Source organism: Pelecanus crispus, chromosome 1 (assembly GCF_030463565.1).
Source record: "Pelecanus crispus isolate bPelCri1 chromosome 1, bPelCri1.pri, whole genome shotgun sequence".
In the NCBI taxonomy this organism is placed as follows: domain Eukaryota; kingdom Metazoa; phylum Chordata; class Aves; order Pelecaniformes; family Pelecanidae; genus Pelecanus; species Pelecanus crispus.
In genome coordinates this window covers 140756281-140769714 of record NC_134643.1, presented here as the reverse complement: position 1 = coordinate 140769714, position 13434 = coordinate 140756281, and the positions used below count along the sequence as shown (strand labels likewise).

Below are 13434 nucleotides of genomic sequence, written 5' to 3'. Positions count from 1 at the left end.
AGGAGTTTATTGAAGCTGTTATTGGGTGAGGTTATGTTATGCAGAAGCTCAGAGCAGACTGTCCTAACTATTCCTTTAAATACATGGAGTTTTAGATTATGCTTTAATCCAAGACTTGAGCTAGTTCTTAGGTTATCCAAACTATGCTACTGTTAACTTCACTAGCAGCTTCCAACTGTTAAGTTTCTTAAATTACTAACAAAGAGCCCATAGAGGTAGAAAAGATAGACTTACCTTTCCAGGAGCACTCCTGAAACACAGAATATTGCCTACACTTCAGGCAAAGCTGGTTTTCTAGGCTCCGATCCAAATCTGTGAGAACGTGTTACAGTGAGTCCAATAAAGCAACCAATTTCCTCAACTGAACTAGGATGTTACAAGCAGAGAAAATATTTCATATACAAACAAACCATCAAAGTGTAAAGATTAAAGTACACAGTTTTTACAACATGAAAGACAGTTTAACAGACATTATTCTAGCAGCAGGTCAGCTAGGTCAGACCAGGATGTTGGATCCTGCAATCCGTGAGGAATTTTAAGCAGCAAGGAACCAGACAGTACTGAAAATGACTCATTTGTACATGAATAAGGAACAACAGAACTGGTTGAACAGGAGAACTTTGTGCTCCATGAAAAGTTAATTCACTTTAAAAGAACACATAGTTTAAAAAAAAAAAAAAAAGTAAGTTTACAGATAAAAGCAAGGGAATCAACCAGAGATTGGAAAATTAACATTTCTGGAATTGCTATTCAGGATGAACTTCCAACTGAGGCAACATAGACATTTTCTTTGGATATCTAATAGATGTTTACTGCTTATGTAAATATTCTGAGTCATTTTAGGGGAATTACACAAATATGAACCTCCTACATAGTAGAAAATACGTAGATTCTTTTCATATCCTTATTTTAGATGAGTCCTTAATTCCTTTCACCCTATTAGCACACGGTAGTTAACAATTCAGTTACAGTTGAATACCTGAAAATCTAGACAGTACTGAGAATCTGATACAGGGAGAAGTATCTGAGACGCTAAGTTCATTGCCATAAAAAATGTAAAAGCTGCTAATTGGGAAAATGAGTGAAATCCTTGAACAAAGCACTGGCCATGTCAACAGTGGGGACAGGGTGAACTGGTAAGAGGAAGAGTTTGTCTGGAAGTTATCACAGAGCTAACAGATACCGATTCACTATGCTAGCAGGGAAAAACTAAGCACTATGTGGGATAAAATGCTGAGGCACAGAAATGTATCACGACTCTCATGCAGATGCCCAAGTGAAGGAGCCTCCTCCTGCTTGTGTGCAAGGATGGGGTGTTATTATTCAGTCCTAGGTACAGAAAGGATTATATTGGTTTATTGCTTCCCTGTCATGTTGCAGTGAGAGTTGGGATGCTGGGAGGGTTGCAGGATGCTGGAAGAGGCCATGTGCTCTCCCAAGGGCACTGTTATTCTGATTCCCTCCTTGATCCACCTTACTCCCTTTCTCAGCAAATTTTAGTCACCTCACATATGCAAACAGTGAAGCTGGGGGAAATGAGCTTCAGCCAGTCCCACATAGGTTTCCACAGCCCCTGTTCACTTCTGTGCTGATCTGGCTTCACTGCCAGCTGTAGCCAAGCTGACTCAGAAGTCCTATATGCTGTAATTACAGCCCCTACTGTCATCAAGAGACACACAGCGTTTGGGGAGAACCTTTCATTTGCATTGCTATGGTAACTGTTAACATACTTCCCATGAGGAGGTCAGCTCAGGTTGGCAAGTCACTTGTTGCACTTACACTTGATCCTCCCTTAACCTCCTCCACACCCTTTTGGGCAGCAAGCCCCTCCCTTGCAGTCATTGTCAATCTGCCTTTTCTTTCCTGAAAACTTCCTTTAGCTTGGGGCTGCAATTCCTGCTTACACAGGCTCTTCCAGAGAACTCAGCCTCTACTTTCAAGCTGTCTCAAATCCTCCAGTGTCTTCTTGGCAAGCTAGGGCTTAGACGCCTGCAGAGGAATTTAGGAGAACCATGCCCGAGTCTCATGAATCCCAGGTGACAATAAGCCCTCTTTGGTACCACCCTGTAATCAACCAAGTCACACTTTGTGTGATATGAATATGGCATCACTTCAGTGGCTTCAGAAAAACAGCAGGCTAGTGCAGGAGCTGGCCTACCCTTCCACAAGTACTCCCTAATGAGGAATAGTCTGGTTGGCCAAGCAAATCCTCCTCAGTGTCTCAGGAAAACTTAGATATATGCCTCTCCATTAGATTCAACATCCCCAGGCATTACATTAGCACATGAAGGTTCTCTCTCCAAGCTGCTAAATAAACTAGGAAAGAAACCTCAGCTTCAAGGCTGTACATGTTAAAGTATGTTGAGCAGAAGCTAAAGGACTTCACGTGTAAAGCTTGCAGTGAAACGAGAACCTATGCTGCTGAGATGCAATATTCACTAGAGATACTCAGTAAGATACAGCTCTGTCCACAGTATCAGTTAAGTGCAATGCCTACCCCACAGTCACATCCAAACTTGGATGCTGCTCCCCTTGTTTACAAACAAGCACAGCCTCTGGTCCAACTCAACCAAGTCACCAAACTTTCTGTGAGGGAAAACCTGCACGTAGCTGGCATATCAGCACAGGACCACTTTGTGGAAGAGGAAGGCATAGATTTTAAAGAATAAAAACAAGGTTTTTATTGTAATCCTCCAACACACCCAAAAGATCTTCACAACACCCAACAGATCTTCAGCCCCCAAAACCCACACCCAACAGATCTTCAGTCAGATTTTCCCAGACAGAGCAGTTTAACTATCTCTAGGCTAGTAAACTATACAGGCTCACAGAACATGCCCAGGAACAGGCACATGATCATCCACTCTGGCAAAATACAGCACAACTTTGTCCCAAGGTATCTAGCACTCTCCCAAGGCACCTTTCTGAGAGTTAGCATGCACTAGGGACCTTTCCCAGCAGGCAGCCTGAATGTGGCCTCCTTCTTTGGAGGTGAGTTTCATAGAATCACAGAATAGTTGAGGTTGGCAGGGGTCTCTGGAGATCATCATAAAATCACAGAATGCTTTGGGTTGGAAGGGACCTTTAGAGGCCATCCAGCCCAACCCCCCTGCAGTGAGCAGGGACAGCTTTAACCAGATCAGGGTGCTCAGAGCCCCATCCAACCTGACCTTGAATGTTGCCAGGGATGGGGCCTCCACCACCTCTCTGGGCAACCCGTTCCAGTGCTTCACCACCCTCAGTGTATAAAATTTCCTCCTTGTATCTAGTCTGAATCTACCCTCCTTTAGTTTAAAACCATTATTCCTTGTCCTGTCACAATAGGCCTTGCTAAAAAGATTGCCCCCATCCTTCCTATTAGGCCCCCTTTAAGTACTGAAAGGCTGCAATAAGGTCTCCCTGCAGCCTTCTCTTCTCCAGGCTGAACAACCCCAACTCTCTCAGCCTGGCCTCGCAGGAGAGGTGCTCCAGCCCTCGGATCATTTTTGTGGCCCTCCTCTGGACCCGCTCCAACAGGTCCATGTCCTTCTTGTGCTGAGGGCTCCAGAGCTGGACGCAGTACTGCAGGTGGGGTCTCACCAGGGCAGAGCAGAGGGGCAGAATCATCTCCCTCGACCTGCTGGCCACGCTGCTTTTGATGCAGCCCAGGATACGGTTGGCTGTCTGGGCTGCAAGCGCACATTGCCGGCTCATGCCCAGCTTTTCATCCACCAGTACCCCCAAGTCCTTCTCCTCAGGGCTGCTCTCAATCCCTTCATCCCCCAGCCTGTATTGACATCGGGGGTTGCCCCGTCCCAGGTGCAGGACCTTGCACTTGGCCTTGTTGAACTTCATGACATCTACAGAGGCCCACCTCTCCAGCTTGTCCAGGTCCCTTTGGACGACATCTTGTCCTTCTGGGATGTCACCTGCACCACTTACCTTGGTGTCATCTGCAAACTTGCTGAGGGTGCACTCAATCCCACTGTCTATGTCATTGATGAAGATGTTAAACAGCACTGGTCCCAGTACGGACCCCTGAGGGACACCACTTCTCACCGGTCTCCATTTGAACATCGAGCCATTGACCACTACCCTCTGGATGCAACCATCCAACCAATTCCTTATCCACCAAACACTCCACCCATCAAATCTGTATCTCACCAATTTAGAGAGAAGGATGTTGTGGGGGACTGTGTTGAAGGCTTTACAGAAGTCCAGATAGATGACATCCGTTGCTTTTCCTTTGTCCACTGATGCAGTCACTCCTCCATAGAAAGCCACTTACTTGGTCAGGCAGGACTTGCCCTTGGTGAAGCCATGCTGGCTGTCTCGAATCACTGCCCTGTCCTCCATGTGCTTGAGCATAGCTTCTAGGAGGATCTGTTCTATGATCTTGCCAGGCACAGAGGTGAGGCTGCCAGGTCAGTAGTGCCCACTGTCCTCCTTTTCTTCCCCTTTTAAAAATGGGCACAACATTTCCCTTCTTCCAGTCACCAGGGACTTCACCTGACTGCAGGACTTTTCAAATATTATGGATTGCCCAGTCCAACCCCTGTCTCAGAGCAGCATCAGGTACAGCAAGTTGTTCAGGGCTGTGTCCAGTTGGGTTTTGAGCATCTCCAATGGTGGAGACTCCATCGTCTCTCTGAGCAACCTGTTCCAGTGTTCAACCACCTGCACCATAAAAAAGTTCTCTCTTAAATAGAATTTCCTGTTTCAGTTCCTGCCCATTGCCTCTTCTTCTGTCACTGGGCACCACTGAGAAGAGTCTGGCTCTGTCTTCTTTATTCCCCTCGCATCAGTTATTTATAAACATTGATAAGATCCACCTTGAGCCATCTCTTTTCCAGAATAAACAATGCCAGCTCCCTCAGCCTCTCATCATATGATGGATGCCCCATCTCCATGGTCCTTCACTGGACTCACTCCAGTATGTCAATGAAAGTTTAGCTGTACGGAAGCAATCTCAGCCACTGCAGTTGGGCTCAAAAGAGACTGCTGTCCCTGCCCTAATTTACTGTTATAAATGCAGCCCTTGAGCCTAAGCAACAGTCAGCTGAGCCAACATCAGATGCAAAATAGCGATTTCAGATCTTGCTGTGCTCCAAGTATATGCTAAAGAAGAGTTTTAACCAGTGGTACTGACCTAGACAGCTTAGTACATTAGGTTACCTGCTCAACAGTTCACACTTCCCAAGGAGGAAGAATGGATCCAAGTCTATAAAGACATGATCATGCAATGTACAGATGCAGATCAATGCCCTCAGAGTAAATATATCTATCTTTCTACATCTCTTTCATTACACACCCCATTTTGGAACAAAAACACCAAAGCAAACTGCTTTATTTAATTGTTATTCCTTACAAGAATCCCAATTCCATTATTCACATGCAAATGAAAAACATATAAGCAATCTTGCTTTGTTAAAATTGTGTGTATTTCTGCATTAGCAGGCTGTCTGTCTTGTCCTGCCACAGCACTAACAAAACACTGCTCTCTGCTAGATTGCTGTATTAGGTGTAAACATAAAAATGGAAATGAATACCTTTCCACTGAAGGTCCTTACTCAAACAGGATGAGAGGTCTGAAATAAAGCGAAAGCACACTTCACAAACATTTTGCTTCCAAAGGGTAAGAGTCAACCTTCAAACTTAGCCCTCTATCCGTGCTTAGGAATTATTTCTTCAGACTTTGGATTTTGTGTGTAAGGTTTGGCTTTTTCACATCCTCTTCTCTCTTCAGTGAGAGAAGCCTAGCTATAGGTTGCTTGTCACAATCATGCTTCATTTCACAGAACGGTTGAGTTTGGAAGGGACCTCTGTAGGTCATCTGGTCCACCCCCGCTGCTCAAGCAGGGCCACCTCCAGCCAGTTGCCCAGGACCATTATTCAGGCAGCTTTTGAGTATATCCAGGGATGGAGACTCCACAACTTCCCTGGGCAACCTCTTCCCTCGCAGTGGAAAAAGTGTTTCCTGATGTTCAGATGGAGCCTCCTGTTTCAGTTTATGCCCATTGCCTCTGGTCCTGTCACTGGGTGCCTCTGAGAAGAACCTGGCTCCATCCTCTTTGCACTCTCCCTTCAGGTATTTATACACATAGATAAGATTTCCCCCCTCAAGCCTTCTCTCCTCCAGGCTGAACAATCCCAGCTCTGGCAGGCAGATATTTAGCCAACTCCAGGAAAGCTGGGCTCCATCACGCATAACAGTTACCTGGGAAGACAAACGCCATCACTCCAAACATCCCTCCCTTCCTCCTTTTTTCCCCAGCATTTATTGATGAGCACAATGTCATATGGTGTGGAATATCCCTTTCGTCAACTGGGGTCAGCTGTCCCAGCTGTGTCCACTCCTGACTTCATGCACCCCAGCCTACTCACTGGCAGGGCAGTGTGAGAGGCAGAAAAGGCCTTGGCTCTGTGTAAGCCCTGCTCAGCAGTAACTAAAACATCCCTGTGTTATCAACACTGTTTTCAGCACAAATCCAAAACATAGCCCCATACTAACTACTATGAAGAAAACTAACTCTACCTCAGCCAAATAGTTACTATAGTACACTATCAGCCTTTCCTCACAGGAGGGATGCTCCAGTCCTTTAATCACCTTCGTGGCCCTTCACCGGACTGCCTCCAGTATCCCCATGTCTCTCTTGTACTGGGCAGCCCAGAACTGGACACAGCACTCCAGGTGTGGCCTCACCAGGACTGAATAGAGGGGAACGATCACCTCCCTGGACCTGCTGGCAACACTCTTAATGCCGCCTAGGATTTGGCTGGAAAAGGCTCCTTTGCCCTCTTCCATTCTGGAAATGGCACGCTGCTGCTTGTCAAATAGGAGATGGATCCCTTGTGGCAGTGATGCGTTTGTCTCTAGGATACTGCTTTGTGTAGCACAGTTAGCAGGAAGAGGACTGGTAAGGGCAATGATAAGGGCACCGGGAGATCAAGGTGCTGTTTCCAGCTTCACTCCAGGTTGTATGTCTTTTTGTCCCCTCAGTTTTTTGGATAAACCACAGCTCCTCACAGAGAATACAACTGGGACATGACTAAATTCAAAATTCCCTCCCTGACACCACACTTCACAATTGGCACCATTCTTTAACACAGTAGCTAAACACTTCTGAATAACACAATTTAATACATTTGAAAATACATTTGCACATTACAATCTTAGGAAATGCTTCACCTTTCACAAACCAGTGGCCAGTGTCTCTCACTGGGGAAGACATACAGTGACACTGATTCTGTCAATACCTGCTATTTCTAAGACACGCATTTGCAAACCACCTTAGAAAAACACTGCCATAGGAATACATTTTATATTTCATTACCGTTAAAGCTTCTCTTAGCGAAGAGATAAATTGGCTGTGTAACCTCAGATTTTCTAAAGCAATGCAAAGCTCTCAAACTTACTGTGTTACAAAGCTGTAATAACGGACACAGTGCTTTTTATTTTTGTACAGATATTTACCTTCTGATTAATTAAAAAATTCACTTTGCCCAAAACCAAAATGAAATACAAGCTCAAAATTCAGGAGTTTTCTTTATAGGAAAGGGTGGCACAGGCATTTGGAGCCGGTCAGTTACATAGCTCAGGTCCAGCTTCTGTGACAGGTCTGATGATGCCACATTGCTAATGGGATCCAGCCTTAAACACGGTACAGCACCTCTTGCCCACCCCTTCTGTCTCAGCGACTCAGGCTGCAGTCCTGGCTTTGCAGGGCTGCCTGCAATTGTCATGCAGTGGAATAACTTGTGATTTCTAAACTAAAACACATCATTCTATTCTTCTGGGGAATGAGTGCCATGACCATGGAGTGGTCACTGGATGAGGGAAAGCAAGGGTGAACCTTAATTCACCTTTATACTAATTTATTGAAATTAACTGAGCATTGCATGGCTGGAGCCCAGATAATGCTCCACGTTTACGACTGGTTCTTCTACAACTTTCATACAAGTCTTCAAATTACATTTTAACATATGAGTGTATTTATTTTCTCTCTTACAAAATACAAATACAAAACTGCCTTCTAATATCACTTCTGTAATTTTGTAGATCAGAATTACATTCAGTATTATCAGACTTTCAGGAGAAATAGAGCAAATGAACTTTTGTAAAGTGAAACAACTTATAAAAGCAAAGTGAAAAGATATGTATCCATCATCAATTATTATAATCACAAAGAGCTGAAATACAGCAACAATTTCTCATTTGTACATATTGAACAGCAAAAAAAGTAAAAAAAAAGAAATATATACAACAAGCGTAATAGGGAAACAAACCTGAAAATGTTCTCTACTGTTCATGGATAAGACAACTTTCCCTTAAATTTTTTAGTGCATTCCCTCTCATTCACAAGAATTAATGTTTTTTATCTTCCTGTTCTAAGGCAAACAGAAAACAATCAAACCTTCCTTGAAATCAAGAACAGTTGTGAACTAGTGAATTAATACATATTCAGCTGAGAACATTCGGAAATATTGGACAAGATCAATAATGATTAACAGCTAAGGTTGAACAACAAAAACAACCATTTTGTCATTTTTAAAGAGAAACAGTATTTATACAGAACAATTTTTGCTACAGACAGTAAAACTGTCATCTGTAAAGAGAATTATTGAAAACAGTATAGGAGAAGACACTATAAGGACCATAAGCAGCTTACTCTTCTACTTTCTTCTATTCGGTATTGTCCTGTTCCCAACTTTCTGTAACATAAAAAGAGGGAGGGGAAGGAAGAATAAATGGAAAAAATAAATTATTAAAAATATTTCTTCTGTAGCTCAGTTTATTTCATGCTTATGTCAGTTTCTCTCAAATCCGTTGATTGACTTCAAAGTAGTCCAATAGTAAATACTACAAGTAGTTGCATTTCATCTAGGTCAAACAGCATAAAGCAAAACCACAAAGCTAAATATAGTCTACCTGTGTATCCAGCTCTGATTAATGGGTAGAATTAATCCTGAGATAAAGATAAATGAGCCAATGCTTCTATCCTTCTTTTATATCTGGAATTAGCTATTTAATCCTTTCTAGAGTAATTCTGTTGAATACAATTGGTATCCACTAGTGACAGGTTCAAACAAAATCAGCTTGACTACTGATAACTACCTAAAAGCATCACAAAAGTACATTCATCCAAGCACTGAAAAAGTCATGTCTGCACTAGTAAACAGAGAATTACCATTCATAAATTCCACTGAGGAAAGCAAGGTCAAAGCTAAAGGGGCTGTCCTGTACTATGCATTGGTCTCAAGAAACAGAGCCATAGTGACATTTGGAGGTGGGAAGGATCCAGGCAAGAGTGAAAAGGAACATTTTATCTACTTATTTTTTGGTCACTCTAGGACATGCATCAGTACTGTATCTGCATGCACCAGGTCATGAAATCATTTAACATTCTGTTCTCCATTCCCATGGATCTGGGAATGTATTATTATCTTTAACATGTGGTACATGAGAGGGGAAAAAAAAAAAATTAAAAATCACAGAAGAAACCCATGCTGTGGCTAAGGACTAAACTCCAATTTCTAGCATCTCATGCCAGTATTTTAATCAGAAGACCATCAGGCAGAAAGGCATCATTCATATGCAGCCTTAATAATCTGTTTGGCACAGCTGCTTAGTGACTACACCATGTGAGAGGAATAAAATCAGAGGGGAAAATTGTGTCCTGCTTACAGAAGTGCTCAGAAATACTGAAAAGCATGAATGTACACATGTATCAGAGTACCATACCAGCCACAACTCTGATGAATCTGCATAGGGAAAATAAAGTAAGACTAAGATTCAAACCCAGATCCTGCAGAGATCAGGTGTCTCACAGGAAATATAACCTCCAAACTGAAGGGAAATCTATGGCTACCATGTTTACAGGTGAAAAAACAACCAATTCAACATCACTTTGGCAAAGCCTATGGCAAACAAAGCTATGATTTTATAAAACTTTTTTGTATCTCTATCACTCTGCAGATTAAATCCAAGTATTTATCTTGGGATGTCTTCATTGTATCAATGCATCAATTACAGGTGAATATTAATGCAAAATAAAAAGTCATGTCAACATAGCGTACTCAAAGTGATCCACACTTGCAAACTGAAGTAACAAAAAAAAAGAAAACGTAATTTTTAAATGTATTTTCATTGTATCTTCAAATACTAACACAGCTTGATTTTGTACAGCATCCTACATATAAGCTGTATCCAAAACACTTAGCAGACTTTAATATCACAATTGCAGAGTTAAGCAGTGGAACAGGAAAACAAGTGCTGCAGGCAAGGAAGAAAACATAAGCTCTCAGATGGGATTTGAAACAGAAGGAAGAATCAAGATAACTTTGTCTCCTGTTTTAAGTCTAGAAGAAATAAATGTCATAAAGCAGTATCAAAACAATTCAGTTTACCTCAATAGCATCATCCATTTCTGTGATCTCATACAATCAGTTCAGCTTGTTTCTGAATTAGGAAACTCTTTTTCTGGAAAGCTGTCATCGCTGAGGTCACTGTAGCTGTCACTGTTAAAAGCAATACACAGTCAGAAGGACCTAAACCAAGTATTTTATTTGAAACCCTCCAACCCAGATGATGCATATGACCAACACTTTCCTCAAATGCAACCCACTTCCAGAAAACAACTTTAAGCTCATGCTCAATTTTGGTATTTTAGAACAACTTCCTCTACAGGAATGCCTTAAGTTTGGAGTCTAAGACCTGATGAGAAAAAATAATTCTACCTGATAAACAGCATGTTCAATTTCTTTTTGCTTGGCTCCTGTACATTCATTCTAAAGTTTGCTGGTGCTGTGTGCCTGCGACCGTGATTAACAACATGGAGAATAACAGGTATTCAGAGCAAGACTAAAAACAATTTCTCCTTTATGATAAAGCAAATTATTGTTTTGACCAAAGAAAAAGTTAGACAACTTTAACTTTATTTACTCAGAATGCTTCAATTTATACTTAAATTACAATTCTTGCTCTTCCAGTCAGAACATAAATAATTTCCATTGCACCAAGCAATATCCTGACAGTTTTTCCTGAGGTTCCATCCCCTTATGCTGTTTCCTGAGAGAAGTAGACTGGTTTTCACAGAACAAACTGCCATGCAAGTGATCATTTCATAAGTGGCCAGAACAAATAAACAGTGAAGGACAGGAATCACCACAGTGACTGAGAGAAAGAAGTGCCCACAAACCACATTTTCAGTCAGCTGTGATGTCTACTGGGTCTCCAGGTTTATCCTAACTCGCAGTGCACAAACTGCATCTCTTCAGAAGAGCCTCCAGACTCAACCTCCCCCTACTATGCTTCACTTCTACAGTCTGTTATCCAGACACTTGATTTTCCCAAGATCAGAAGCCAGAAAAGGAAGCCCAGTGAACTGAGAAGTACATTTGAGCAGCAATAATTCTGGTCAGTTCTGTAATACTTCAGAGAGCAGGTTATGGTTAACACAGTACAGGTGGGGATCTCAGACCTCGTTTCCGTGGGTACACCAGTGTCAGCCTTGGGTACCAACTCTACTCTAGCCACTGCACACCTGTCTTGACACATCTCACTCTTACCACATATACCTTCATCCTCCAGCCAACAGGACCTCAGTCCCGTCACGGTCCCCACCTCCGGGCATGATCTCCCACGGAGACATCAAGCACATAATCAGCCCATGACCCACCTAGAAACAGCCTTATCAGTTGATCCGCCGCACCGACTGCCTGCTGTGTAATGTTTCAAGGGGAACTGCAGCTGGAGACCTTTGATCTAGACTACAATGTGGAACACTGAACAAACTGCACTCAGTTATACTGGTGCTTGTTACTGAGCACTGCTTTGTAGCCTGAATTTCACCCTCTCTTCCTTGAAAAAAAAAAAAAACCAAAAACCCAAAAAACAACCCACCACCAAACCAACAAAGATTAGGTAAAAACACAGCCATTTTAATAGAGTGGGACAGGAAGAGTGGCACCAACAGTCATCTCATTTAATTTCTACCTCTGACTGTTAGGAAAGCCTGCCACAGTTACAGCAAATCCCTGTACCAAATTCTGTAAAAGACAGAGTAGATATTCCGACTGTTCTAACATTAAGACTTTGCCTACAGCATTCTGCCCTTTCTTCGCACGACACACATGTTGTTGATGTGGTTCTTATAAAGAGTGTGTCATATCAGGCTAGCAAGAAATGCTCAATTTGATCATTTCACCAGCTGGCAAACAATTACACAGTTCAAGTGAGGAAAGTGTTGTTAACAGTATGATCAAGCATGCCAGATGCACACAGACAAACACAACATCACCAACATTGTACTTACTTCTTTCTGAAAGTACCCATGGAAACATGGAATAAAAATTCAGTATTATTAAAACAGTTTTGCATTTTCACATCACAGCAAAAGAGCAAAAATTTTCCACAGAACAGAAGGTAAAACTATGATTGCAGAGAGCTGCGTAATCTCACGATAGCCCTGGTTTAAGCCCAAAGCCTTCAGAGAACTTTTTTTTTTTTTTTAATGGGCTCTTCTGCCCAGTGGCAGTCACAGCCCCAAAACATATGCCAGAGCTCCATATACAACACAGCATGGGAGACAGATGCTTAAGTAAAAATGCCCAGGGACCAATGAGATGAGTGGAGAACTGCCCAGCTTCATCTCTTGAAGACAGTTGGGTGCTGGTCCGCACCCAGCACCCTCATCATTGGTCCTCCCCCACTCAGTGACATAGGTTTCAGAGGCATTCACCCATAGAAGCAGTTAGACGACCCTTCACTGCTTCCATCATTTCATTGACTTACCACCCTAACTTCTCAGGCCTGTTTCCAGTTTGCAGAAGCTGAGGGTCACTTGGCTAGCCACTAGCCCAGAGGCTGAAACACTTACTCAGCCAATGACAATTTTGTTCCTGTTCCCACACTGCCCAATTCAGCACACAGTTTGACTCCACATACCAGAGCAGGGCTCTTGTCACTGCATTCTTGACTATTTTGCAGTAGCACCTCATGGTCTCCCCTGCTTTAGGGCTGTCCTGCTGGGTGTAAGTCAGTTTTATTTCTAACAGGCAGGCCACAGTGGCAAGAAAGGTAGGGGAAATGCCCAGGTAAGGGTCAGCCCTTGGGCTTCAGACTCAGGTAACTGTCAGTCTCACAGTTTCAGCTGCTTGAATGATATCTCTAAGAACCCCCAGAAGCTGTGGCATCATGTTAAGAAGAAGAATGCGGGCTCCAAGGAAGCCTGATCTTCTTCAAGAGCTAAGCTACTGGCAGACCTGAAAGCAAACAGGGACTCATGAATCTTGGCATATCTGCACCTGGGTGCTACAGCTTCAAAACAGTGCCAATGTCCAGTTTATAAGATTTACTGTGATGTGAACTGTGTTCAACTGGTAAGTAATCCAAAGAAAAACTCCAGGTGGTATTAACCACAAATGAGTCATCACCCCTCTTAGGAATAAATGTGT

The 13434-nt window shown here is 42.8% G+C and overlaps 1 protein-coding gene across 4 annotated transcripts in view; it reads right to left on the bottom strand.

Moving 5' to 3' along the window:
- Positions 1-299: 299 nt before the first annotated feature.
- Positions 300-13434, bottom strand: part of CTPS2 (CTP synthase 2) — a 92933-nt gene continuing 79798 nt past the window's right edge. For 3 of the 4 annotated variants that reach the window (XM_075710149.1, XM_075710135.1, XM_075710157.1), the window contains 2 exons: positions 10387-10497; positions 7973-8691 (listed from right to left, as the gene is read on the bottom strand). In XM_075710149.1, coding sequence (XP_075566264.1) covers positions 10428-10497 — 70 coding nt within the window. In that variant the 3' untranslated portion in view covers positions 7973-8691; positions 10387-10427. Of the gene's footprint in view, positions 313-7972; positions 8692-10386; positions 10498-13434 lie in introns of those variants that run through there. The other variant, XR_012831040.1, reaches the window with a different exon arrangement.